Raw genomic sequence first — 26,780 nt, 5'->3', positions numbered from 1 at the left:
TGGTTTGGATCAGTTCAATAAACTTATGTAAGTTTTTACACAAAAAAACCCCAGTGTCCTGAGCTTTGCACTTTGGTGTCCCCTGAAGCAAAAATGTTTCCTGCTGTCACCCCAAAGGTGTGAGTGAAAACTGCCAGGAATTTTTTGTGTTGTCTGTCCATGAGCTTGGTCACAGCCACCTCACCTGTGCGAGGTGCCGCCTGTCAAAAGGAGAAGTCACAGAGCTGAAGGCCTATTCCTCTCCTGGGCTGTATTTCCCCATGACTGGGACTCATCCCCACTTGCAGGTGAGGAATAAAGCTCGAGCTCGCTCTCTCTCCTCATTGGGACTGGCCTTGGGGTTAAAACAAATTTCAGCCTCATGGCCTGCACCAAACAACCCTGGGGGAGGCAGGAGGAGGGAGATGCCCCTCTGGATGGGAAACATCTCCTGGGTAAATCCATTGCCAGGGCATCTCCCATGGGCTGTGCCAGGTCCTTGAGATGGGAACGAGACAGGGCACTGCCTGTGGCTGCTGTGCCAAGGTCACGCAGCCACAGAAGCCCTTGTGGCATCTTTGAGTGCTTGTTATTCCTTCAGGTCAGGCATGGGAGGAAGTTTTCTCCTAGAAGAATTTAAAAAAAAAAAAAAAAAAAAAGAAGAAGTGTTTGGTTGTTGGGCTCCAATGTGTTCAGCACTGCATGATGGGAACATCCCCTGCCAGAAGAAGATAGGCTGGAAGACAAAGTCTTCCCCAAAGAGCTGGTGAAACCTAATCAAACTTCATCAGTGTACACTCGCCGAGGACAAACAGGACCAGAATATTAAACTGACAAAGGAGCAGAGGGAAACCTATTTTCACCAGTTTTCTCTGTGCTACAAAACAGAATGAGGAGAGTCGATTTTCCTGGAGCTGGTTGTGTTTAAAATGTATGGGAGGGAAGGGAAGAGCCGGGGTGCGGGCTGGAAGTAATCTGCCCCTGGAATATCAGTCAGTGCTGATATCCCCCTGCCCTTCTAAAATAGTTGTTGGCTTAGAAAAGGGTAAAAAATGAATTAAAAAAATTTAAAATAAATTTTTAAAAATTTAAGAATAAATTTTAAAATGAAAGATTCCTGCTTGGAGGATGGAGGGAAAGCAAATTCCGGGATTTGCTGTGGAGGCAGCGAGCTGCCTGGTGCCCTGATGTGCTAAAAGAGACTGCTGAGGTAAGAGACAGCTTTTTGGGGGAAACTTGCTGAACACACTGCCAGGAGCACCCAGGGGAAAAAGTCTGGGTTTCTTGTTGGGCTGCTGGCATTCCTGTCTCCTCTCTGTTCCTGACACAGGGTGAGGAGCACAAAAGGAATAAAGACCTCCTAGCAGGGAAAATAGGGAGTAAAAGGCCCCCACCCAAAATGTCAGAAGGGAAAATCAGCCAAAGCCAGGCTGTTTTCCCACTGCTGGGGTGGAGCAGTGCCTGTCTGACCTGAGCCTTGCTGCAGGCTGAAAAATCAGCTCTAACGTGGCTCTGCTGGGGAATCCTTCACCCTTCGGCTGCTGCTCCAGCTCTCCCTCTCATCCAACATGGATATGAACCAGCTCAAAGCAGTTGAAATCATTTTTGGGGTACATTTTGGGCTCAAATGAAGAGCTGTGGCCAGCCCAGATGCCAGAGGCAGGGAAAATCCCTGTGGAAACTGCAATTGTACGAGTGAAAAGGATCATAACGCTCACAGCAGTCCCCCAGTGAAACTCCCCACTACCACCAGTTCTTCCAGAGAGGGTGGGAATGGGAAAAGCAAGGAAGCCCTCTCTTGGGTGAGTTTTTCCTTTTCCACCTGTAAAAGCAAGACTTGGATGTGAAAGCAGCTCCATTGAAAGTCCAGGGCAGCGCCTTTGAACGGCGCTTTAAGCCTAGCACTGTTTAATGCTAATCCTGTAACTTTATATAGATGGGCTTTTTTTTCCCCCTTTACACAAAGGAGGAAGGAGCTCAATTCTTCCGAGGGTTGTTGGGTTTTCTGTTCCCTGAGCAGCAGAGCTGCGAGCCCAGCTCTGTCTCGCTGGCATTTCCATCTGAATCCACCTGAAGGGGGTGAGCTTTTGGGGAAGAAAGAGGCTTCTCTCCTTCTCCAGGCCAGAATCTGATCTCCAGATTAGCCTGCTGGTTATCAATAGAGGAACAACAGTTGTGATTGCAACTCAACACTGCTCCAGCCCTGGAAGAGCCTTGAGGAAAACGGAGTTTTCAATTGGGAGAGCAAAGGACTGAGCCATCGTTTCAGTCGTCAGCAATAATTGGCAGGGGAGAACGGGCATGCATTCTCCATTGACATAGGATTTCGCCCTGCTCTACCAAGACTGGTCTAAAATTTCAGAGCTGGTCGCTCCTCTAGCCTACGAAACAGGTTGGTAATTCTTTTTTTCCATACCTAAAAATTTGTAGTTTTGGATGGGATGTGTTAAATAATCTGTTCTTCGCTGTCCCTCCAGTTCCGCTCTTGTCCTCGCACTGCTGCCGTCCCCACTGGCCGCTCTCTGCCTGGTCTCTCCTTGCAGTGACTCGGATTTACAATCTACACAAAATTCTGTCACTCTCTTTTCACCTTTCCAAGACAGGGAACGTGCTAAAACTTTTCCTTGGTGGAATGAACTTTCCCCATGGGGAATGCGGTCGCATTGGTGTGAGCGAAGAACTTCCCTTCCACTGTGTTCCAAACTTCCCAGGAAATGGGAATCAAGTGGGAGTGATGTGGGAGAGATGATGGGATGTAATCCTGTGCCCTGTGAGTGTCCTTAGAAGGAGCTGGATCTGTTGATCCACGCATTCCATAAAACCAGATCCATGGGGAGAGCACACAGAGACGCTGGGTTTTGTAGGGAGGTTTTTAAAGCTGGGAAGGTGGGGAGGCTGCTGTTGACACCCAGGCTGGGCATAATGCACACAGTTGGTGTGGGAAGCTGGCCACATCTTTCCCCAGCACGCTGGGAGCACCCCAGACCTTCCTGGGAGCTCTCCCTGAGCCGTGCCCGTGCGGCACGAGCGGAATTGACGGGCGAAGAAACCAAAGCAGGTGTTTGAGCAATATTTTCTATTGGATTTATAACGAGTAACAAATTGCATTAGGCACAGAAGGAATTAGAGCTGGCACAGGATTTCGCTTCCTTTTTGTATCTGCTCTCTCTCTCTCTCATTGATTCCTGTGCAAGGAGCTGCCCAGCTGTGTAAAATGTGCTCCTTCCATGCTCATCCAGCCCCCTGAGCGATGGTTGTGGTGGCAGCCAGGGCAGAGGATTAGCTGCAGTTGAAGCCCCTGGACCACGAGAGCACATCACAGGTCTCCTGTCTGGAGCAGAGCTGCTCCCTCTGGGATCAGCCAGGAGTGGCCATCCCTGCACTAAGTGGATCAGGACATTGCTCCTGAACCCTCAGGAGAATAGAGAGCCCATGGAGAGCCGTGGCTTTACTTATTTTCAGCATGAAATGAGCTCTTCCAGGAGGTTCTGGGCTCCCTTTGGCACTACAGGTGATTTGCTGTTATCACCAGGGAATTCTCCTCACACCAATCCATGGGACAGCATTTCAGTGCTGCCTGGTAGGTGAGGGACCTCCAGCCCTGAAACATCCCCGTGTCGGCAGCAGTTGGGAATCGCCTCAAGGATGTGTTTTCCTACCAATGTGATGCATGGCTGGGTTTGTCTCCTTCCTGTAGGATGAACAAGAGATCATTTCTGGGAGCCTGGGTGGCCCTTTTGGTGATAACAGCCTGGCAGAGAGGTGAGTATCCCTCATCAGGAAAACATTCCCCAGCTGGGCTGTGCCCAGAGAGCCCAGAGGGCTTGGAAAATGACCCCAGAGGGCTGGGAAACAACCCCAGAGGGCTTGAGAAACACCCCCAGCTCCTTGGCTGGAGCAAGAGCAACAAGCAGGGTGAACTGAGTGTTTCCCATAGGGATGGAGGGACTGAGAATCCTAAGGGGTGCTTTTGTTTATCATTTATATGGCTGTGTGTGCACCCAGAGCATTCCAGAGGAAGCAGGAGTTTGGGAAATGTCTGTGTTAGGGCTGCTGAGCAGGTGTGGTGGTGTGGCACCGGTAGAGCTGAAGAAGAGTTGAGGAGTGTCTGCTGAGCTTCCTGTTTAAAAAATGAATAAAATCCATGTCTTGTAGCTGTGCCCTGGCTGTGATAACTCATCAGGTGTGTAACAGCTGTGAAATGATTTCTTTTACTGCCTGGCAGGAGGAATTTGGCAGTGGCCCTTTGGATATGTCTGTGGAAACAGAGCTGTGGTTTGGACACCGTCAATGCCACCTCCCTTGATGTCCAGCAGGGCACTCAGGTCACACAAGTGTCCTAGGAAATCAGGATGGGTTAGGACAGATTTCCCCTAATCTCCCTTTCCCCAGGGAAATTTGGAGCCTGTGAAGGGTCAGTCAGTGACTCCTTAATGCCCAGCATGGAGCATCCTCAGGGTTGGGCATCAAGGAGAGCCCCTTCCCTGTCCATGGGAACACAGAGCAAGCTGGCCTCGGCTGGAGGCCCCTCAAGAGCTCAGGGTAGGGCCCAGGAAATGAAATCCCCGGAAATGTCCTGAATCCAGGTGAACAGAGCCGGGATTGTTCCGAGCCTGGGGCTCTGTCAGCCCAGATTGAATGTCGTGAGGCTTTCCTACATCAAAGAGGGGAGAAGGGGGAGGCAAACCCAGAGAAATCCCCTTTTGCTCTGTGAGGAGCTGGCTGGAGGAACAGGACATGAAATGGCAGCGGAGGTCTGGCAGCGGCTGGGACAGGAGGGGACGTGTTCCCTGGGGCCTGAAGCGGCTGCTGGTGCCTCAGGCTGATGGGTTTTAGGCTGGTAGAAAAGCAGCGGCTGAAATGTGTCAAAACCATCTTCTGAAGCACTTCTGGGAGAGACAATTATGTTACTGGCAGTGCCTTTTATCAGGAAGCTGAATTTTGTCGGGAAATGTTGGAGCAGTCGTGACCCCTCAGGCTGTTCCCCAGGCCAGGAGCCCCGGCAGGGGGAAAACAGGCAGGAGGAAGGTGGGCACTGCCAGGAACGTGGCTCTGGGGCTGGAACTGGGGCTGTTTGCTCTCCTGAGCACCTCACCACGTGGAACAGCCAGTCCTGCCCGTCCTGGAGCAGGGATGGACCTGTTGTCCTCGTGTGAAGAAAAGACTTAGGGGGTATGACTTGGGCACAGTCCCAGGGGAGGCAGAAGCGCAGCTCTGGTGCATCCTGTGGTCACTTTGCTGTGCCCTGACTAACCTGGATGTTGCTTTTTCTCCTGAGCCTGTCCCAGAGCCTGTCCTAAAGCCAGTCCCCCAGCCAGCAGCTCTGCCCTGGCTTCAAACACCCTTTGGGTTTGGTGCTGTTTTCCTGTGGCCTCTCTGAAGTCAGGGCTGTCCTGACACTGCCCTGAGGACTCTTCTCCCTCTCCTTCCAGCTCACAGCATGGCAAGCCTGTATCCATTCTGGCAGAACGACACCAAAACCCCCAAAGTCGATGATGGGAGCTCACCTGAAATCAAGATCTCTGTGCCATTCATCTTTTTTGGAGCCCCGTACAGAAGCATTTACGTAAGTGGAGAAAGCAGATCTTCCCTTCATCCTTTTCCTTGCCATTATTGGCTGCATTTTAAACACGCTCTGCCTGTCATCAGGAATTGGAAGATTTATTAGCAGCTACCTGACAAGTTCTTAGATTTCATGAACTGATAGGTTTTATGATTAAGAAAGTCAAAGGTATATTTAATGGGATAATGTTCATGGGAAAGGAATCTAAAAGGCAATAAATTTTCTCTGTGGGTGATTAAATGGCACAGCAAAGCGAAGGGCTTGACACCAGGGACATTATTCCTGCTCCATGACAAGAAACAAGAACATGCAGGACCTGCAGGGGGGGAAAAAGGGCAAGAGTTTTATGGGTGCCCAGGAGAAGGACAGGCTGCTGCTGTTCCCAAAAAGCCTGGCTAAGGGGACACCAGGGCTGGGCTGAGAGGGGTCACCTGAACTCACCTAAACCTTAGACAGGGCCTAAGTCAGCGTGACTGTGCCACATCCCAAGTCTTGTGGTCACTGTGGGATCAGAAGAGAGGCAAAGCCTCATCCGTTCCCCAGTTTGTATTTGTGCACAGCAGCACGGGCACAGCAGGAATCCCATTTCAAGCCCTTGTGTGGTGGGGAATCCCAGCATCCAGGGCAGCAGAGCCATTTGCTGCCCACGCTTTGCCACGATGTTGTTTTGGGGAGCACCTTCAGCAGACTCTGGGGAGGCTGAGGTGGCACCTCCCTGCTCTCGGGGAGCCCCAGGATCTGCCACAGATGACGAAGCCAAAGGCAGTTTTGTTCCATGCAGCCACCTGTGTCATCACCATCCACACCCCTCAGTGCTGCAGAGCTGCTCTCCAAAGGCTGAGTGACCCCAGGGGCCCACGGCAGTGTCTCAGTAGATTTGGGTGCCATCCTGCTCTGATGGGTGCCTTTCCTGTGTTGTCCTGCAGAACCCTATTTTGAGGGTTTTGTCCTGCCTTTGAGGCTTCCTGCACCAACCCTTGGCCACCATGGGTAGGATGAAGTGAATCTGTGCCCAGAAGGTTGGGCTGCTCACCCTCTGTCTGTGTATAAACCCAAACCCTCCAACCCCACATTTCCTGACAAACCAGCAGCTCTGTGCTGATTTATTCTGCTAAACCACCTTTGCTCAGACAGAGTGGGGGTCTCCACGCAGGTCAACAACAACGGCGTGATCTCCTTCAACGCCCTGGTCAGCCAGTTCACGCCGGAGGCCTTCCCGCTGACCGACGGCCGCGCCTTCGTGGCGCCCTTCTGGGCGGATGTGCACAACGGCATCCGCGGGGAGATCTACTACAGGGAGAGCACGGAGCCAGAGCTGCTCCGCAGAGCCTCCGGGGACATCCGCAGGCACTTCAGGGACATGGCCTCCTTCTCTGCCCTCTGGGTCTTCATCGTCACCTGGGAGGAGGTGACGTTCTACGGGGGAAGCAGCACGACGCCGGTAAGAGCTGTGCTCCTCACGGGTGTGTTTCGTGTCTTGTCCCATCGTTCGTGTGTGAAATTGAGTGAGACACGTTGTGTTCCTGCTGCTCACTTCCCTTCTGGGCAGAGGAGCAGCGCGGCCCTTTCATTCTCTCCCCTGGGAGCCTGTACGAGCCTCGCTCCCTGCTTTGGATCTCCAGGGAAAGCATCTCCTCCGCAGTGTTTGTAGGCAGTGGATCTAAGCAAGGCTCTGACACCAATTAGGGCTTTTTGCCTTGATCGTAATGCGCTTCTTGCATACAAATGCAGATATTTCTGATGGCAGCTCCCTGCCTGCACGGGAGACTGATCACGCTGATCAGAGTCACACCAACAGCGTGGCCGTGTCACATGGCCGTCAGTGTGTGAGCTGTATCTCACAGGAGGGGGATGGCAGGGCGGTGTTTGTCAGGGCATGGACAGCTTTAAATATCTGGTGAATTTGTGAGCTGTGACTGCAGCTGATGGCGGGAGGTCCGTGCTGGAGCTTGGGGTGAAGATAGAATCAGAGTGGTTTGGGTTGGAAAAGATCACCTCAGGGACACCTTCCACTAGACCAGGTTGCTCCAAGCCTCATCCAACCCATTCTTGAACAGCAAGTGAGGGATCCCAGCTATTGTCTGGATTGTTCAGGATTAGCCTGTGTGCTGTGAGTGCCAAAACCCAGCTGCTTCTGTCTCGAGGAGTTGGCTCTGATAAACAGTTCAGCTAGAGAAGCTTGAGATTTGATGCATATTTTTTGCCAGTCCTGGCAGCACTTGCAGAAAAACCCCACATTTATATATTTTTATATATATATATATTTCCAGACAGCCAGCAATATAGAGATCCGTGTATTGCCTGAAGAATTACATTTGCAACACAATGCAATTTATTTTGTTACAGAGCAGCCTTCCTGCTCAGCAGCAGCCAGGGCCTGGAGTTGGCACAAGGAAATAGCACCATGCAACTTAAGCAGGAATTTCATCGCAATGCAGAAAAGCTGCAGAAAACCATTTTGGGAATGTGGCCTCGGGGAGGCTGCAGCTGCTGCCTGGAGATGTCACCTGAGCAAATGGGTTCATTTCCTGAGGGCCTGGTTGGACAGAGAGGGTGCTCCATGGGCAGGAGCTCCAAAGAGGGGAATTTTGGGGGTTGATGGAATTGCTCCTCTCGAGGAGATCCAGGTGTAAGATTCATCTCCTGCCACCCTCCCAGAGGCTCCTGAGCAGAGCAGGGTTTGTTGCTGCGTGGAAAAGCTGTTGTGGCACTCTCCAAGTGCCACTGCCTTTATGTGTGACATGTTTGTGATCTCCCAGCACAGCCAAAGGCTCGGCAAAGGTGAGCAGGAGGAAACCAGGAACGGGAGAAAGAATCCCAAGGAAAGGATGAGGGGTGGAAGTGGCTCTGCTGTAGCTCCCTGCCCTGCCTGCCCGGGTGTGAGCTGTGCCATGTGCAGCTGCTGAGAGGCAGCTCTGCCCACCCTCTGTCTCTCTCGTGACAGCTCCCAGAGCTGCTTCGACTCTGTGATTTCTCCTGGCAGGGGCCGAATGTGCCTTGGAAGTGACATCCCTGCGGCGTGCAAGCGGCGGGAGCAGCCCTGGGCTCCCCTCTAAGGCATCCTCAGGGCCAGTGGGTTTGCTCCAAGGGGATGGGATGTGGTGCAAAGTGACCCCCAGCCCTCCCCTCCCTCCCTCCAGCAGCCACCGACTGCTTGCAGTGCTCAGGGCTCCTGGCAGGATAAGCCTTGGTGCTTCCCAGTGGGAGACGGTTCGATCCATGGGCTTTCCCAATCACCTGGGAATTGTTTCTGTGGCTGTGGCTTCCTCCCCAGTGGGCAGTGCCCAGGTAGCCAGGCTCGAAGGGTTGCTCTAGATTAATTAAAAGAGAGGCAGCCCACACTCTGTGCCCTGCTAAAATCCTGCTTGCTCAGAGGCGGAAGGAGCTGTTCTCATGGCGTGGTCCCAGGGCGGGGATGGGAAGGACAGGAAAATGCAGGGAGCTGAGAGAAGGGACTGACTGAGTTCCCAGTGAGGAGCTCTGCTGCTTCATCTGCGGGGATAGAGGGGGAGAAGGAGCTGCTTCTGTCTTTCTGCACAGCCCTAAAAGGGAAGCTGGGCTCTTCCCAGCTGGATTCCAGGCTGGAGTGTGCCTGGAGCTTGTGGGGCTGGAAATGCAGAGTCATTTCAAGTGAAAGGAAGAACACGAGCAGCGGATTGAGCAGGTAGGGAGGGGATTTGGCAGCCAGCAAAGTGCAGGATATACACGGCTGGCTTGGATGGAATCCACCCTCAGCAGCGTTGTAGGATATGAACGTGGAAGGGAACAGGGAAAGATAATGCAGGAATAAAGCTAAGGTGGAGTAATGGGAGATAACAGATCACAACCACCCAGATCCTGCCCGCTGCTCCTTCCCCGTGAGCTTATTCTCATGCTGCCATCTATTGGTGTTCCCTTGGATCCGAGATCATCCTCACACGCTCCCAGGTGGAGGAAGGAGCAGGAATGGGAGCTGCTGCAGCTGTGGCAGCAAGAACAAGCGGATTTTGGGGTCTCGTTCCACTTCTGGTCTTCACTGTGAGGCTCACCCAGGCCAGACAACAATGTGGCAGAAGGGCAGGAGAAAAGCAGTATCACCTTGTGAATGTGCCCGTGGTTTTGCACAGGTGAACACGTTCCAGGCTGTCCTGATCACAGACGGGGTGTCGTCCTTTGCCTTGTTTAACTACCACGAAATCAGCTGGACCACGGGCACGGCCAGCGGAGGGGACCCCCTCACTGGTCTCGGCGGGGTGATGGCACAGGTGAGGCTCCTGCTCCCGCATCCCCACCTCTGCTGAGCTCTTGGATGACTGCCTATGGCTTTTCCCAAGGTGGCCGTGCTTGCTCAGGCCTAGAACTGGCCTTGCACTGAACTGCTGGGCATGGTGGGATGAGCACTCCAAAATTTGGTGGTGGCAGCAGTGCCACAGCCAGTCCCTCTGCCTGAGGAGAGGGGGACATTCCTGAATAAGGGGAATCTCCCTACATTGCTCCCTGACTTTATTTTGGCCACTCAATTCACACAGCCTCAGATCTATATGTATATACAGACATGTGTCTGTACAAACATAAATCTGTAAATACACATCCCTTCTGCTTGTAGTGCCTGTTTAGCTTTTCACTCACATCCAAACCACCTGAAAAAAAGAAATTCAGACTATCTGAAAGCAGAAATCTCCAGAAAGAGCTGTTAAAACTAAAGAAGATGCACTCAGCGGGGAACAGAGAAGTGAGGAAATGCAGCATCGCTTTCCCGTTGCCAAGATGGGTGATGGAATTTGCTCTCTCTCTCTCTGGTTTAGGCTGGCTTCAATGGTGGAAATCTCACCAACTTTTTCAGCATCCCAGGCTCCAGAACCCCAGACATTGTCAATATTGAGGAAACAACCAACGTAAACGTCCCTGGGCGCTGGGCTTTCAAAATAGATGGCAGAGAAATAGACCCGGCCAACGGCTGCAGCCTGAGAGGTAAGGCAGAAATGGCATTGCTTGTCCCCAGATTTTGGGGTGCAGTGTAGCAAAAGGTGCTGCTGTTGGGGTGCTGCATGATCTGTGCTTTTGCCAAGGCATCCCCACAAGCTGCAGCTGCAGGGACAGAAACACAAGAGAGGGTTCAGTCCGTGCACATCTCCGAGTTCCTGCGATAATTGGTGGCAACAGGAAAGACCCGGGGACAGCAATTTCCTGCTGCCCATAAATTAGGGAAGCTGATCTTGTGGTGCCATTTCCCTCGTTTCTGCAGGAGGAATAGCAGGTTTTCCAGGCAGGACAAATGCCGTGTGTCTGCAGCAGTTACAGAGTCTGTGCCTGTGTCCCTGACAGCGCGGGGCCATAAAGGGATTAATCGATGCACACAGTGGCTGCACAGGGACTCTGCTGCTGAAAGATTATTGCATTTCCATTTGACAAATAAAACTGTCAGGAGCATCCACTGTGCTCCAGGAGTCTTTCCAGCAAGAGTGGATTGTCATTTGCTGACGGACACTGGAGTCATGTGGCTTCTTTATGTCCTAGTTTAGGACGGTACTGAAGGTCCACGAGACTCCAAGGCTCTTGCAGCTCCAGCAGAGTTTTGGGTCCAGCTGCTCCAGCGTTTTCCAGCTGCTGACCCCAGGAGGAAAGGCTGGACTTTGAAGAGAAACTGGAAACCAGTCTCAGCTTTGCAGGTGACAAGAGGAACACGAGTAGATCGCGCCACTGGATTTAAATTTCACAGCGAATGGCTGATTGCCCTCCACGAGAGGAGACACAGCACGAGGTGTTGGATCCGAATGACACCCCTTTCCCAAATTCCCCACGCCAGGATGGTTGGAGCGTGGGCCTTGCCAAGAGGAGACATTTGTTGCGGGGAAGCAGAAAATAGCATATTTTTTTTGTGGGAGGCAGGGAAGAGAACAAAAAGTTTAGGAGAGGTAAACTCAGGCAGCGCACGGCAGAAGCCACGCGCCGGAGGAGTGTGAAAGATGGCCAGATGGAGGGGACAGAATCCCTCACGGGGACTTGCCATCCTTGTTCTCCAGCCTTCTCCCAGCCTCTCCTGTCTGTCACCAGCCAAACCCGCTCCTCTCTGGTGGTGTAACACGTCTGCTCCGTCTGGGGCTGTGCGATCACTCGGCGCTCCCGCTGGGGCTCGTGTGTGGGGTGGAAGTTGCTTGTCAACAGCTCTTTGGTGTTGTAATTACTACGAGCTCTTCCTGAATGGGAGTAAATTGCTCCTGGGGCTGCTGATGACAGAGTGACTTTCTGACCAGCACAGTTGTGTGAGCAGGGGAATCACGGAAATGGCAGCAAGGCTGGAGGATGCTGCAAGTGCAGCAAAAGTGCTGGAAGGCGCCTCCAAATGGGGCTTTTCCTTTGGGAAAACAGCACAAATGCCTCTTGTGCCCTGCAATACTGAAGAAGAACCAGAGTGGTGGGTGTCCAAAATGTGTGGAACAGCCTTCAAGTTTTCCAGCCTGCTTGTTGCAGCACTGACCCCGGATTTGTGACAGCACTCGCAGCATTCCAGGGACTCGTGGCGTGGGTAGGACTCGAAGAGGATGCACCACCCATTGGAAACGGAGCTTGGGGTTTGATGAGCAGCTCTTGCTGGGAGTTTGCACAAACAAAGCAGCTGAGAAGCCCAGCAGCAGGACACGGTGGTGGTGGTCCCCATCACAGGAGCAGCAGACCCCCCCGAGGGTGCACTCAGAGCGTGTTTCTGTTTCAAGAAGTGATGTAGCGTGGGTTTTTCCCTTTCTGTCTTTCTAGGACAGTTTCTCCGTCAAGGGGAGATCTTTTGGGACAACGCCAACTGCACCACCAAGTGCCGCTGCCTGGACTTCAACAATGAGATCCTCTGCCAGGACATGGCTTGTGGCCCCTTCGAGGCGTGTGAGACGAAGACCAAATTCTTCCAGTGCGTGCCGGTGGAGAGCAGCACCTGCGTGGTGTTCGGAGATCCACATTACCACACCTTCGACGGCTTCCTCTTTCACTTCCAGGGTTCCTGCTCCTACCTCCTCGCCAGGCAGTGCTGGCCAGGCTCCCAGCTGCCCTACTTCAACGTGGAGGCCAAGAATGAGAACCGAGGCGGCTCCTCCGTCTCCTGGCTGAGGGATATTTTTGTGGAGGTCTACTCGCACAAGATTGTTCTCCCCAAGGGCGGCTTTGGGAAGGCAAAGGTAAGAGCTCTGCTGGAAGCAGGGAACTTGCCAGGTCGGCTCCTCTGGGGCGGCAGCAGGACCGCGCTGGCAACCTGGAGAGCGTGGGATGGCACTTCTGGGCCTCGTGGGTCCTGGGGATGGGCACGGGGCACAGGAAATGCCTGTGGCTTCCCAATGGCTGGCCCTCTGTGCGTGTCCCCACCCCAAAACCCCACAACAGGACTGTCCTGTCTGTGTCCCAGCACGAGGGCTCTGCTGTTCCACGCGCTGGCTCAGCCACCGGGTGTTGTCCCCGCAGGTGGACGACCTGGTGGTGTCCCTGCCCATCTCCCTGGAACTGGGTGCAATCAAGGTCTACCAAAGCGGCCTGTCCACCGCCCTGGAGACTGACTTCGGCCTGCTGGTGACCTACGACGGACAGCACTACGCCTCCGTGTCCGTGCCGGGCTCGTACATCAACGCCACGTGCGGGCTGTGCGGCAATTACAACAAAGACCCGGAGGATGACATCCTGCGCTCGGACGGGAGGGTGGCCACGTCCGTGCCGGAGCTGGGCGAGAGCTGGCAGGTGCCACATCCCGAGCGCAGGTGCTCCACGGGCTGCCTGGAGAACTGCAGCCTCTGTGACCCCGCCACTGAAGCTCTGTATTTCACCCCCGAGTACTGCGGCTTCATCAACAAGAGCGGGGGGCCCCTCTGGGAGTGTGGCTCCGTTGTGGACCCCACAGCCTTCGTGCACAGCTGTGTCTACGACCTCTGCAGCGCCAGGGACAATGGCACCGGGCTGTGCCAGGCCATCCAGGCGTACGCTGCCGTGTGCCAGGCCCTGGGCATCTCGGTGGGAGAGTGGCGGAGCCAGACGGGATGCGGTGAGTGTTTGGGAGGAGGGGAGCAGTGCCGGGGTTTGCTTGTGTGCCCAGGAGTGCGTGACAAGGGGGGGAGGAAATCCAAGGGAGGGAATTGCCTGAAGTGGAGGGTGTCGGGAGGGAACTGATCGGTCCCTCCTCTCCGTGGCATCACACCCTTGCTCCAGCAAAAGTGTGGCACAAGCCAGGCATGAGGTGGAAGCTCCATGTTGTCCTGGAGATCATCAGCTGCCATGAGGAGAGTTGGAGGCTGGACTGGAATGGGGACTGCTTGGTCAGTCCACCATCCTTGCAGCCTTAAATAGCTCTGGGTGGCTCAGTGGCTCTGGGGCTATTTTGGAGAAGCCCAGGACTGGCCAGGGAGGCCTAGGAAGGAAATGGAGGGGCCAGTCCTACCACTGAGGGGGTCACGGGTCCCTCTGTGTTGTCTCTGCTGTGGCCAGTGAGAAGGTGGCAGCTGACCCTGAATTGTGCCGTAACACGGTCCTTCTGTTTGTCACCCCTCTGCTCCCACAGTGGCAGCCGTGCAGTGCCCAGAGCTCAGCCAGTACTCGGTGTGTGCCAGCAGCTGCCCTGCCACCTGCTCGGACCTCACAGCCCCGCTGGCCTGCACCTCCCCCTGCACCGAGGGCTGCGAGTGCCCCGAGGGCCACGTCCTCAGCGCCGACCGCTGCGTCCCCGTCCAGGGCTGCGGCTGTGACGTGAACGGCCGCTACTACGCCATCGGGGAGTCCTTCTGGGCGTCACCAGACTGCACTGTGCAGTGCCACTGCGAGCCTGGCAGGGAGGCCAGGTGCTTCAACACCACCTGCCCCGAGGGAGAGATCTGCACCATCGAGAACGGCTACCGGGGGTGCTACCCAAAGCGGGAGACCGTGTGTTTGGTGGGGCAGGACCAGGTGCTGCAGACCTTTGATGGCATCACCTTCCCCTACCCGCTGGAACAGTCCTACACGCTGCTCAAGACCTGCCCAGAGAGGCCGGACTTCATCGAGGTGGACATCAGCCAGAAGAAGGCCGGCTCCGCTCCCAACGGGCCGCGCGTTGTGCGGGTCCAGGCGGCCGGCCAAGAGGTGAAGATTGCAGGCACCAGGCTGTCAGACATTAAGGTAAAAGTGCGGCCTAGGGATGGGCTGGGAGGTGGTGGCTTGTGCTGTGATCCAGTGGAGAAGAGCTCATGGATCTGTGGCTGTGGACACCACAGTGGCACTTGAGCCATGACACGGAGGCCCTTGAGGTGCCTGTGAAGTTGTTGCCACAGCACTGCTCCTCCTGTTTGCTGAGGAGGCTTTCCTGCCTCCTCCTTCTCCTGCAAATTGTTTTTGCCCTGGAAGAAAAATTGCTTTTTGTGGGGCAAAAAGCAAAGATACAGCTGCATGCCCTCACTCAGAGGAGGCTCTGGGCCTTGGAGGGTGGGTATGGGTCAGAAAGTGTTTAACGTGCAGGGTGTGGTTGGGCAAAGCCACATCACCCTTCCTGAATCCTCTCGACCTTGTTCCTTGTAGGTGAATGGTTACGATGTGGGGCTGCCCTATTTCCACCCCTCTGGCCACCTGGAAATCTACCAGACTGACAACAGCACCGTGATGGAGTCTGAGGGGCTCCTGGCCATCAGCTACTATGACTCTGGCCTCCTGGAGATCCGCCTCTCCACCTCCTACTTCAACTGCACCGGTGGCCTCTGCGGCCTCTTCAACGACAACTCCAGTAACGAATTCAGCCTGCCCAAGGGCAAGTTCACGGACAACCTGGAGCTCTTCCTGGAGAGCTGGACCACCTTCGACGAGATCTGCAACGGGGAGTGTGGGGACCTGCTCATGGCTTGCAACAACGACTCGGAGCTGCTCAAGTCCTACAGGAGCCGCTCCAGCTGCGGCATCATCAACGACCCCACCAACAGCTCCTTCCTGGAGTGTCACAGCGTGGTCAATGTCTCAGCCTACTACAGGACATGTCTCTTCCGCCTGTGCCAGAGTGGGGGCAACGTGTCGGAGCTGTGTGACTCGGTGGCACGCTACGCCAGTGCCTGCAAGAACGCCGACGTGGACATCGGCCAGTGGAGGAGCCACAGCTTCTGCCGTGAGTCCACCAAAGCTTTTCATCACCCAGGATGGGGAGAAGGGGGTTTGGAACCCACCAGACCTAGGCAGAGACTTTTTATTGGGGATTTGTGGGCGCGCAGAGGCGGAGCAGCTTTTCGTGCGGGATGCTGGAATCACAGGCAGTAGTTTCTGGTGCCAGCAGAGACAGATTTCCCAGGGAAGTGGTTTCAGGGTGGCATTTCAGGAGGCAGCAGAAGTTTTATGGTGCACTGTAGGAGCGTTCTGGCGCCACAGATGGTGTCTGACGGTGCTGTACGCCACCACCAGAGGATAATTTGAATAACACTGGGTTTTAGCTGCCACTGTAAACTTGCCGTGGATGGGAGAACACTCACAATTCAGAAGCAAATGTGAAAAATCCCGAGTGTGGAAGTAGGTGGTGGGAAGGCTGTGCCTGTCTCTGCCTCAGAGTGTTCAGGAAGGTGTTTGTTTGGGAATTAACAGGAGAAGGCATCATTTGGCACATGGCAGGACAGGGCTGAGATGTGAGGGGGGTGATGGCTGAGGGGAGAAGGGGCTGCAAAGGGAATGGGATGAGCCAGTGACCACAAAATGCTGGGACTGTTTCCCCTTTTCCCCCCTGAATCGGTCACCACCTGCTTTTTGCCTGTTCCTCACCCTGTGCTGTCGGAGCTGGGGGCTCAGGCTCTGTGTTTGCCGGCCCTGCAGCTCTCTCCTGCCCGGAGAACAGCCACTTCGAGGAGTGCATGAGCTGCGTGGAGACCTGCGAGAGCCTGGCCTCGGGCCCCGTGTGCAGGGACACCTGCTCGGAGGGCTGCCAGTGCGACGAGGGCTTCGCCCTGCGCGGCACCCGCTGCATCCCCCGCCGCGAGTGCGGCTGCAACTTCGAGGGCCGGCAGCTGGCCACCAACCAGACCTTCTGGATGGACATCTCCTGCCACTTCCTGTGCTACTGCAACGGCTCGGACAACAGCGTGTACTGCGAGAACGTGTCGTGCAAGGACGACGAGTACTGCCTGGAGGAGAACGGCCTCTACTACTGCCACGTCCGCACCGACGCCTCCTGCATCATCTCGGGCTACGGGCACTACCTGACTTTTGATGGCTACTCCTTCGACTTCCAGAGCAGCTGTGAGCTGGTGCTGTGCACCACCATCTCCCGGCCCATGGTGGAGCGCTCGGACACGTTCCCGGCGTTCGCTGTCACGGCCAAGAACGAGGATCGGGACACCTCTCTGGCCCTGTGGGTGAAACAGGTCGAAGTGGAGGTCTTTAATTACAACATCGTCATCCACCGTGCCTACAAGTACACCGTGCTGGTGAGTGCAGGACCATGAGGGCTGCGGTTATTTCTGGAGGTGTGACTCCCAAACTGCGGAGCAATTCCCTAGATGTGGCCTGCAAGGTTTTCTGGGGGTCAGGTCATGCTTGGGCTCGTCCTAGGGTGCTGCCAGGCGCAGCTTTTGGAGGGGGTTTCTGTTTTGGCTGCCTTGTTTTGGGTGTGGAGGCGAGGTCAGCAGGGGCCGTGCTCTGGGAATGCTGAGACGCCCTCATTTGTGTCCTTCTGAGGAAGCTCCCACCATGATTCCCACTCACAGTGTGCCTTGTTTCCTCCCTGCAGATCAACAACGAGCGTCTCTACCTGCCCCTGAAGCTGGGCCAGGGCAAAGTGAACATCTTTGCCTTTGGCTTCCACATCGTGGTGGAGACCGACTTCGGCTTGAAGGTGGTGTATGACTGGAAGACCTTCCTGTCTGTCACCATCCCACGGGGCTTCCAGAACCTCACCTACGGCCTCTGTGGCCGCTACAACGGCAACCCCGAGGACGACCTGGTGGCCGCGGGGGGGACACCGGCCACCAGCATCAGTGACTTCGTGCAGAGCTGGGCCAAGAGGGACGCGTTCTGCCGCGTGGGCTGCGGCGACCGCTGCCCGGCCTGCGGCAAGGTGGAAGGCTTCTGGAAGCCCCAGCAGCTCTGCAGCCTCATCCCCAGCCAAAGTGGCGTCTTTGCCAAGTGCCACAGCAAGATCAGCCCTGGCTTCTTCTACAAGAACTGCCTCTTCGACACGTGTGTGGATGGGGGAGCCATGCAGACAGCCTGCAGCTGGCTGCAGAACTATGCCAGCACGTGCCAGACTCAGGGCATTGCCATCACTGGCTGGAGGAACTTCACCTCATGCTGTAAGTGCCACCCTTCTTTTGCTGGGGTGCCAGGGAGGGGGAGGCCGATGGCCTGGCAGCCAATCCCTCCCACAGTTGCTGGGTGAGGTGGGTGAAGTCTCTTGGAGTTGTTACAAACTGCATGTGGTACAGCAGGAGCAGGGATGGAAAAGGAGAAGCCTCAAGCTCAGAAGGAATCAGCAATCCCTCCGTTGTTAACCAGGGGTTGTATTAGTCAGCCTCAGAGCCAGCAGGACGTGTTTGCTCTAATGAAGCTGCAGCACCTTGTCAATAAGATGACGCTGTGCTGTTCAATCAGGCTCCTGAGGATGGGGACTGCATGCCTCCCTGGCAGCCAATCTGTCTGGCAAATCAGATGGGAAGTAATTGTCTTTGCTAACGAGACTGAAAATTAAATTTGTGTTGTTTTTCCCTTCTAACAAGCAAGCTCATGGCTCAGGGGCTCCGCTCTCGCAGGGTGGTGAGGCCACAGACTGGCACCACGCAGGACAGGTCTGAGTCAGTCCCTGGTGGGGAGCCAGGTTGGTTTTGTCCATGGAGCTAATCTGTGTCTGTTTTGTCCCCTGCTCAGCTGTCAGCTGTCCCCCCAACAGCCACTACGAGAGCTGCGTGTCCCTGTGCCAGCCCCGATGTGCCGCCATCCGGCTGAAGAGCGACTGCAGCCACTACTGCGTGGAGGGCTGTCAGTGTGATCCCGGCTACGTCCTCAATGGCAAGAGCTGCATCCTGCCCCACAACTGTGGCTGCTACTCCGATGGCAAATACTACGAGGTACGCGGCTCTCGGGGCTGGCTCCCTCCGTCTGGATGATATTTCTGGGCAGAGTTTGAGCGGGGATGACAGTCAGGCTGGGCTGGTTGCAGGGCTAGAGAGGAGAGGGATGTCCTTGCATGGTGTGCTGCACAGGGAGTCTTTCTATCCAAAAAACCCATCAAGCAGTTGTTGGGTGAAGGTGACCTGAGTGTCAAGCACAGGAGGGCACTGGTGGAGGTGGGATGGAGGAAAGGCTGGTGACTGGGAAGACTCTTTGATGAATGCCAAAGTCCAGCACTCTATGATCGCATTGTTCTAGGTATTCCACACATGGTAAATTTACTGTTTCACATGAAATTTGCTTTTTCGTAGCTGCTGCATGTCACTGAGGAGTTTGATGCAGCAGAGTGCTGTGCTTACAGCGTTGCTCATGTTTTAGTGGGTTGTATTTTGTGCCAGTGCAACTGTTCTGTGGAAGGTGCCTTTGCTCCATGAGGAGCCAGTATCGGGCTACTGTCAAATGGGGCTCCTTGCAGATGGGTTGGTGGCTGGTAGAGTGCAGGAAAGAGGCCAAGGAGGTATTTTTAGCACTGTGGTTTTTGTGTGCGCAGAAGAGGTGAGGGAGGTTGCGGTGGCAGTGCAAAGGTGAGTGTGGGTAGCAGCAATGTTGCAAGGGAGGTGCAAGCTGCCAGCGCGTTCTTTGCACATTTTCCTCTGCCCTCGTTGCCTGCTGTTCCTTATCGTGTGACAGAGGGCTGTAAACCTTGTCCCAAACATCCTTGGAGGGCGATGGGACAGCTGGTGATGGGTCCCTCTTTCAGCCCAAGCAGCTCTTCTGGAACGGGGACTGCACCCGGCGGTGCCGCTGCTTCCGGCGCAACCTGATCCAGTGCGACCCCCGGCACTGCAAGTCGGACGAGGAGTGCGCGCTGCGCAACGGCGTCCGCGGCTGCTTCAGCACCCGCAGCTCCTTCTGCCTGGCGGCCGGCGGCGGCGTCTTCCGCACCTTCGACGGCGCCTTCCTGCGCTTCCCCGCCAACTGCGCCTTCGTCCTCTCCACCATCTGCCAGAAGCTGCCCGACTTCTCCTTCCAGCTCATCATCAACTTCGACAAGTGGTCCTCGCCCAACCTCACCATTATCTCCCCTGTGTACTTCTACATCAACGAGGAGCAGATCCTTATCAGTGACAGGAACACTGTCAAGGTGAGGTCTCATCATGGGTGTCCGGCCCCTCCAGAGGTGGGCGGGGAGGGAATAGTGGATGGCAGTCCAGGCTGCACAGTGGTCTCCACTAGGGCCCCAGGGAACTCTCGATGTTTTCACAGCTGGGATAGTGGGGAGCAGCCATGGAATCATTTACGAGTGGCTCACCCTCATCTGTAGGCAGAGGATATGGGAGGGACGTCAGCTTTGTGTCTTCTCTTGCGCCAGGTGAACGGAAGCCATGTGAGCATCCCCTTTGTCACGGGGCTGTCCACCAAGATCTTCAGCCAGGAGGGCTTCCTGGTCATCGACTCCAGCCCCGACATCCAGATCCGCTACAACGGCTTCAACGTCATCAAAATCACCATCGGCGAGCGGCTGCAGAACAAGGTGTGCGGCCTCTGTGGCAACTTTAACGGCGACCCCACCGACGACTACGCCACGCTGCGGGGCAAGCCGGCCGTCAGCAGCGTGGTGCTGGCACAGAGCTGGAAAACCAATGGCATGCAGAAGAGGTGAGTGGACAGACAACCCTTTTCCACCAGGTGGGAGTGGGAATGGGAGCAGGGCTGGCCATGAAAGGAGCCCCCACGACGTGTCCGGTGCCCACAGCTGCAACGAGCTGCAGTACTCGCAATACGCCGCCTCGTGTGACAACGTCCAGATCCAGCAGCTGCAGAGTGACAGCTACTGCCTGAAGCTGACCGACATGAAGGGCTTCTTCCAGCCCTGCTACGGCCTCCTGGACCCGCTGCCCTTTTACGAGTCCTGCTTTCTGGATGGCTGCTATAACCACAAGAAGGTCCAGCTGTGCGGCTCGCTGGCTGCCTACGGAGAGGCCTGCCGGACCTTCGGCATCCTGGGCACCGAGTGGATCGAGAAGGAGAATTGCTGTAAGAGAACTGGGGCTGTCCAGGTCGAGGGGAACCATGTCCTACTGGGGAGAGGGGCTGGAGGTGGCTGCCCTGCAGTCTGAGGGTAAAGGTTGTGTTTGTGCTGTGTCTTGTGCTGTTTAGCAGGAGTGGTGGAAGATCCCTGCGTGGGTGCCGACTGCCCCAACCGCACCTGCGAGCTGGACAACGGCGGCGAGCTGTGCGGCTGCATCGAGCCCCCGCCCTACGGGAACAGTGAGTCCTCTGCTCCTGGCCCTGTGGGAACAGGGAGTCCCCTGCTCCTGGCTGTGGGGTCAGTGCCGAGCTCCATGTTGGGCCATCGTGCCACTGGGGCTTTGGGAAGGGACATGCTGAGGGCTGTGACCTCTGCCAGGACAGGTTTTCCTGACCATGCACAGTTCAGGAGGGAAGCAGAGAGCAGGGAACAGCTTTTCTGGGGTGCACATTATGGGCATCTCTGTTTTGGGAACATTTTGAGCAGCAGGGATGTAGGATGGGCAGGGCACACCACAGGAGAAGATCCCAGCCCATTTCTGGTGGTGGAGAGAAATGTCAGTGGGCCATTTGTGGTGATCTGAAGTTGTCTCATCTCCTCCTCTAGCCACCCACGACATCATTGATGCAGAGGTGACCTGCAAGGCCGCCCAAATGGAGGTGTCCATTTCCAAGTGCAAACTGTTCCAGCTGGGGTTTGAGCGTGAGGGCGTGCGGGTCAACGACCGCCACTGCCCCGGCATCGAGGGGGAGGACTTCATCTCCTTCCAGATCAACAACACCAAAGGCAACTGTGGCAACCTGGTGCAGGTGAGCTGGGATGTGGGGCATGCAGGGCTGGGAGTGTGGGACAGTCCAGGGTTGGGGCAGGTCAGTGCAAGTGATGCTTGGGAGGTGCTTTAATGGGCTGGGAGTCAAGGAGAACAGAGGAAGGTTTTGTAGAATAAGGATACAATTCCAAGCCCTTTCTGGCCAGAGGTGGAGGGGCAGCAGGGCCCTTGTCACACAGCTCGTTTATAGGTGCTCATCAGGAGCAGGGAAGCAGGGACAGCTGGAATTAAGCAGTGCCCTGTGCTCCCTCTGCAGTCCAACAGCACTCACATAGTGTACAAGAACACGGTGTGGATCGAGAGCGCCAACAACACGGGCAACATCATCACCCGGGACAGGACCATCAATGTGGAGTTTTCCTGTGCCTATGAGCTGGACATCAAGATCTCCCTGGATTCAGTGGTGCGGCCGATGCTCAGGTAGGAGCAGGGCCCATTGCACAGATGGGTGAGGCAGTGCTGGTTCTGAAGCAAGGCAGCAATTTTGGGGTTCATGACCTTTCCTCCACCTGAGCCAGTATTCTTTTTGCCATCGTTAGCGTGATTAACCTGACGGTGCCGACGCAGGAAGGGAGCTTCACCACCAAGATGGCCCTGTACAAGAACTCGTCCTACAAGCACCCGTACCGGCAGGGCGAGGTGGTGCTCACCACCCGGGACGTGCTCTACGTGGGAGTCTTTGTGGTGGGGGCTGACTCCAACCACTTGATCCTGATGCTGAACAAGTGCTACGCCACTCCCTCGCGGGACAGCAACGACAAACTGCGCTACTTCATCATCGAGGGAGGGTGAGTGACCACGAGCCCCGATGGTTTTCATGGTGTCTCTTGGTGCTCGAAGGGTGGTGGCATCAGCTGGGACAAGGACCTTTTGGCCAATGAGATGGTCAAAATCTGGAAAGGGTGAGGAGCAGTGTTGTTAGAGCAGGAGTTAATTTGCTCGGTGTAGATACAGCCAGAAGCCCTGCGTGTGACAGAGCACGAGGTGCAGGGAGAAGCACCTTCCTTGTGTCAACAATGCTGTGGGCGACTCCTGTTGGCAGCAGATGAGGGAATATGGATCATGGCACAGGCATTTTGGGAAGTGGGAGTACAAGCTGGGAATGCCAGAGAGGTGACAGAGGCAGGGCATGACACCATAGACAAGCCATGGCAGGGTCTAAGCACCCCACTGTGGTACCTGGGGTGAGGGACCTTATGGGGCAGAGACCCCTTGAGGGAGGGTGGCAGTCACAGGAGGGTGGTGGTGAGCATCAGTGCTTTGCACAGGTGCCAAAACATGAAGGACAACACCATCGGCATAGAGGAGAACGGGGTGTCACTGACCTGTCGCTTCCACGTCACCGTCTTCAAGTTCATCGGCGACTACGACGAGGTTCACCTGCACTGCGCCGTGTCCCTCTGCGACTCCGAGAAATACTCCTGCAAAATCGTGAGTGGGGCGAGAGCAGAGGGGTGGATTGCTTGATTTGAAGGGCTCTTCCAGAGTGCAGTGAGCCCTGTTGATGTGGCATCAGAGAGGTGACCAGAGATGTAGTCCTAGGGGTGAGATGGGAGGGTTGTGTGTCCCTCAAGGCATGGGGAGGAGATGCTCCGTCACGGGCAGCTCACCTTAGGACCTGTGCTCTCTGAGCCTGGTTGCAGGGTCCCTTTGGGAGCTGGGACAGTTGGAGGGGCACAGAGGGGGCCCGGGCAGAGGCTGAGGGTGACAGAGATGGTGTTTATCCCCGAATAGAACTGCCCTCAGCACACGAGGATGGCCAGTGCCTTCACCGAGGAGTCCAAGGAGCAGATCCTCTCAGTGGGGCCGATCAGGAGGAAGCGTAAGTGTGGGACCCCAGGGAAGGCTGGGGGCGGATTTCTGCCATCCCAGCCTCTGGCAGTCAAGGATCAGGGATCTGGGAGCATGGCTCAGGTGTCCCCCTTTGCTCTTTGTGCCCAGGATCGGACTGGTGCGAGGACAACGGAGGCTGTGAGCAGATCTGCACGAGCCGGGCGGACGGGCCTTTGTGCAGCTGTGTGACAGGGACACTGCAAGGGGACGGCAAGAGCTGCAGGGGCAAGTACCGGGGTCAGGGCGGGCACAGCAGGGAACTGCCACCCCCAAACTGAGGGGCTGTGGGACGAGCAGTGTGGGGAAGGTGGCTGGGACATGTGATGCGTTGCAGACAGGCGGGGTGTGGAGGGCAGGGAGCCAGATGTGTGCCTGTCACCTGAGGGCTGTGGGGCCACTGCTGGCAGGTTCTGAAGAGCGGGCAGGCAGCTGCAAGGGAGGTGATGGTACCTGCATGGTGCAGGGTGGGGTAAACACCATGGGCAGAGTCTGGGGGCCCAGCAGTGAGGTCGAGCATTTGGGTGGGCACCAGACTGGCGTGATTTGAGGGGCACCTGGGAGGCAGGCACCTGCTGCATGTGTGCTGGAGCCCCAGCTCATGTGGGTCTTGTTGTGTTGGCAGCCTCCAGCTCTTCAGGGGAGCACCGTGCCCGAGTGACCCTGCTGCTGGCAGCCCAGCTGTGCCTGTGGCTGCGCTCAGCTCCGCGGCACCTGACCTCGTAGGCACGGCCCCGCCGCCCAGCCAAAAACTGTTCTCGCGTCAGCCTGAGTCTTTGTAGGGTAGGAGACAGCCCCCCCCGCAGTGGCCACGCTGCTGCCAACCCGGCCACGCTGCGAGGAGGCAAAGGGACGTGACCTGGAGAGCGATGGGATGCGGACCCGGACGTGAAGGGGACACGCGGCCGGCGCAGCGGCAGCAACGGCGAGACAGAGCTGGATGATCGCCAGCAGTGATGTGGGACTGGGGTTTGGGGTTTTTTTGCAGCTTTCCATCGTTGATGTGGACTCGAGGGGTTTTGCAGCTTTTCCCTGGGCTTTCCCTTGTGGGGTGCACTGTAGGTGGCCCACGCCGCTGTCGGTAGTGTGGGACAGGATGGAGCACGCGCTGTCCCCTCACATGGACAGCTGTGGGTCTCCACTGTCCTTGGGAGCTGCCACCAGGGTCTTATGAGCTCAGAGACTCAACCAGAGGTAGGTGTGGGGGCACAGGTCATGGCCAGAGCAGTGCACTGCCATCACTGGATGTTGTGACACCTTGGGACCGTGTCACCCTCTGACTCTCCGGAGCAGAGGCGGTGCTGAGGTTTGGTTCAGAGAGCCAAACTCATCCATGGGGGTCTGGAAATCTTGGCACTGTGCTTGGTGGTGACAAGCTGGTGCCAATACTTGGAAAGAGGTGCTTTCTGGTGGGCAGGAACAAGAGTCAGAAGAAGGAGGGATAGAATTCCCTGCCGTGTTTGCGTGGTGCGCAAGGGTTGAGGGTCAGAGCAGGGTTGAGGTCTGCGGGCACAGGGCAGCATTGGGGTGCCTGGTGGAAGAGTGGGGAGCAGCCTTGGGGTGCTGGTGGGTGTGGGGGGGGCTGTCGGTGTTGGTGTCTTGTCTTGTGTTTGTACTCTGTGAAACGGCTGCGTGGGAATAAAAAGTGTTGTAATCCTTGGTAAGCAGCGGCTCCTGTGTGATGGGGCAAGGATGGGGAGCAGCAGCAGGGGCTGGAAGGACACCAAGGCTGCAGAGAGTCCCTGGGAGGGGTGAGGAGGGAGTTGTGGGGTGCCAGGCAGGGGCACACCAGAGCTGAGGGCACGGGTCAGGGCTGAAGTGTGTGTCTGGCAGGTTTGCCGTGGGATGGGCTGGGATGTAGGGCAGAAGGAGCAGAGGGGATTGGGGTTCTGGGGCAGCAGGAGGGCAGCTGGTTCCCCTTGCCCCAAGAGAAGAGGTGGGTAGCAGGATGTGGTCTCTTCATGTTCTCTGCCTCTCAGCTCCCTCTTTGTGCCTCCGTGCCCTCTGTGTGTGTGTTAGCTCTGAATTCTCTCCTTCACCCCTCTTTTCTTCCTGTGGCTGTCTCTCTGCTGCCTCAGTCCCCCATCTCTGTGCCTCTCTGCTCCCAGCCTGTGCCTCTCCTGTCTGTCTCTGCTCTGTCCTCACTCTCTGCTCTCTCTGTGCCTCTCTGTGCTTCTTTGCCATCCCTCTCTTGTCTCTGTGCTCACTCTCAGCTGGGTCTGCTGTGACTCTCCCCATGTTTGCTCTCTGTCCCCTCTGCCTCTGTGCCCTCTCCCCATCCCTCTGCATCTCCCTCTTTGCTCTCCAGGTCTCCAGGCTCTCTCTCCAGTCTCTCTTTGCCTCCTCCTGCCCCGGGCCATGTCTCCCGCCCTTATCTCGGCGTTAATTAATGAACTGGTGGAGGATGACAGGAGTGTGGGTGTGCTGACCTGAGATAGCTGACTGTGGCCTGAGGGTCTGTCTTTGCACACTGTGGGGGTACTGGGGCTGTGCTGGGACACCCCGAGGATGGAGAGGATCCCCAGGGCACTGGAGGTGCTGATGGGGCTGGCTGGCCCTTGCTGGGTGAGCAGGTGGGTAAAAACTCACGTGGTGACACAGTGGGGTGGTGGGGAGCACTGTGAGGGGATTATGGTGGTGTTAATGATCTTCCTTGGATCTTTATAGGGTTTGACAGACTGTCCAAAGAGCGATGGTGAGAGGAGAGCCTGACTGTGGGGATCACACTGACCGTGGCACTGACCATGGCACTGACCACAGCACTGACCACAGAACTGGCCACAGCTTCATGGGACTTAACGATCATGGAATCACACAACAGTTTGGGGTGGAAGAGGAAGAGACCTAAAAGCTCATCTCATTCCACCCCTTCCATGGGCAGAGACACCTTCCACTATCCCAGGGTGCTCCAACCTGGCCTTGGACACTTCCAGGGATCCAGGGGCAGCCACAGCTGCTCTGGGCACCCTGTGCCAGGGCCTCAGCACCTGTACAAAGAAGAATTTCTCCCCAAAATCCCACTGAACTCTGCCAACTTTACCCTGAAGCAGAGCTGGCTTTTGCTACTTGAAATCCAGACTAGTCTGTAAGACCGGGCCTTGGACGTCAAACTCTCTTTGATCTTAATCTCTTCAGGTTGTAATTTAATGTTTCGAAATCAACCTAATCACACGCAGAAGCCTAATTAGCAACTGTCAGATGGCCCAGGGCAAATCCAGCCATGTGGGCTCAGTTGGGATGATGCAAACCTGACTTCAAGGCTTTCAAATGCTCCAGCTGTATTTAAAAGGCAAAACAAGGGGAAAAAAACCCCAAAACTCTCCCTAAACTCAACATTCCAACTACTTATGGGTTTTTTTTCCAGACTTTTGGCTAACTTAGGCCAAATTTATTAAAGACTGATTATTTAGTTGTGTACTGACGATGATTAAAACCTAACCCTGGGTGCTGTGTGCTGTTAATGATTGCCAGCCCAATAAAACCTTCAAGTTTCA

The 26,780-nt window shown here is 55.8% G+C and overlaps 1 protein-coding gene across 1 annotated transcript; it reads left to right on the top strand.

The window, feature by feature from the left end:
* The first annotated feature begins 465 nt into the window (after positions 1-465).
* On the top strand, positions 466-26,780 carry TECTA (tectorin alpha). Its single transcript, XM_032133750.1, has 25 exons — positions 466-2,371; positions 3,677-3,741; positions 5,412-5,545; positions 6,696-6,983; positions 9,649-9,786; positions 10,327-10,492; positions 12,275-12,687; positions 12,968-13,538; positions 14,052-14,644; positions 15,041-15,614; positions 16,307-16,917; positions 17,220-17,781; positions 18,353-18,552; positions 19,356-19,739; positions 19,968-20,254; positions 20,352-20,632; positions 20,756-20,866; positions 21,234-21,436; positions 21,713-21,876; positions 21,996-22,244; positions 22,725-22,887; positions 23,191-23,278; positions 23,398-23,514; positions 23,912-25,859; positions 25,954-26,780. The coding sequence occupies exons 2-24, from the start codon at positions 3,678-3,680 to the stop codon at positions 24,010-24,012; spliced, it is 6,462 nt and encodes a 2,153-aa protein (XP_031989641.1). The 5' UTR covers positions 466-2,371; position 3,677; the 3' UTR covers positions 24,013-25,859; positions 25,954-26,780.

This window comes from Corvus moneduloides, chromosome 25 (assembly GCF_009650955.1).
Source record: "Corvus moneduloides isolate bCorMon1 chromosome 25, bCorMon1.pri, whole genome shotgun sequence".
NCBI classification, from domain to species: domain Eukaryota; kingdom Metazoa; phylum Chordata; class Aves; order Passeriformes; family Corvidae; genus Corvus; species Corvus moneduloides.
Note: the sequence above shows the minus strand (reverse complement) of the source record. Positions and strands in the feature narration are given on the sequence as shown.

Bases quoted from the DNA above. Each gene is read 5' to 3' on its own strand.
- TECTA (XM_032133750.1), top strand. From the start codon at position 3,678: ATGAACAAGAGATCATTTCTGGGAGCCTGGGTGGCCCTTTTGGTGATA. The intron at 12,688-12,967 runs GTAAGAGCTCTG...TTGTCCCCGCAG, and splicing joins GCGGCTTTGGGAAGGCAAAG to GTGGACGACCTGGTGGTGTC. The intron at 20,255-20,351 runs GTGAGTGGACAG...CGGTGCCCACAG, and splicing joins ACCAATGGCATGCAGAAGAG to CTGCAACGAGCTGCAGTACT.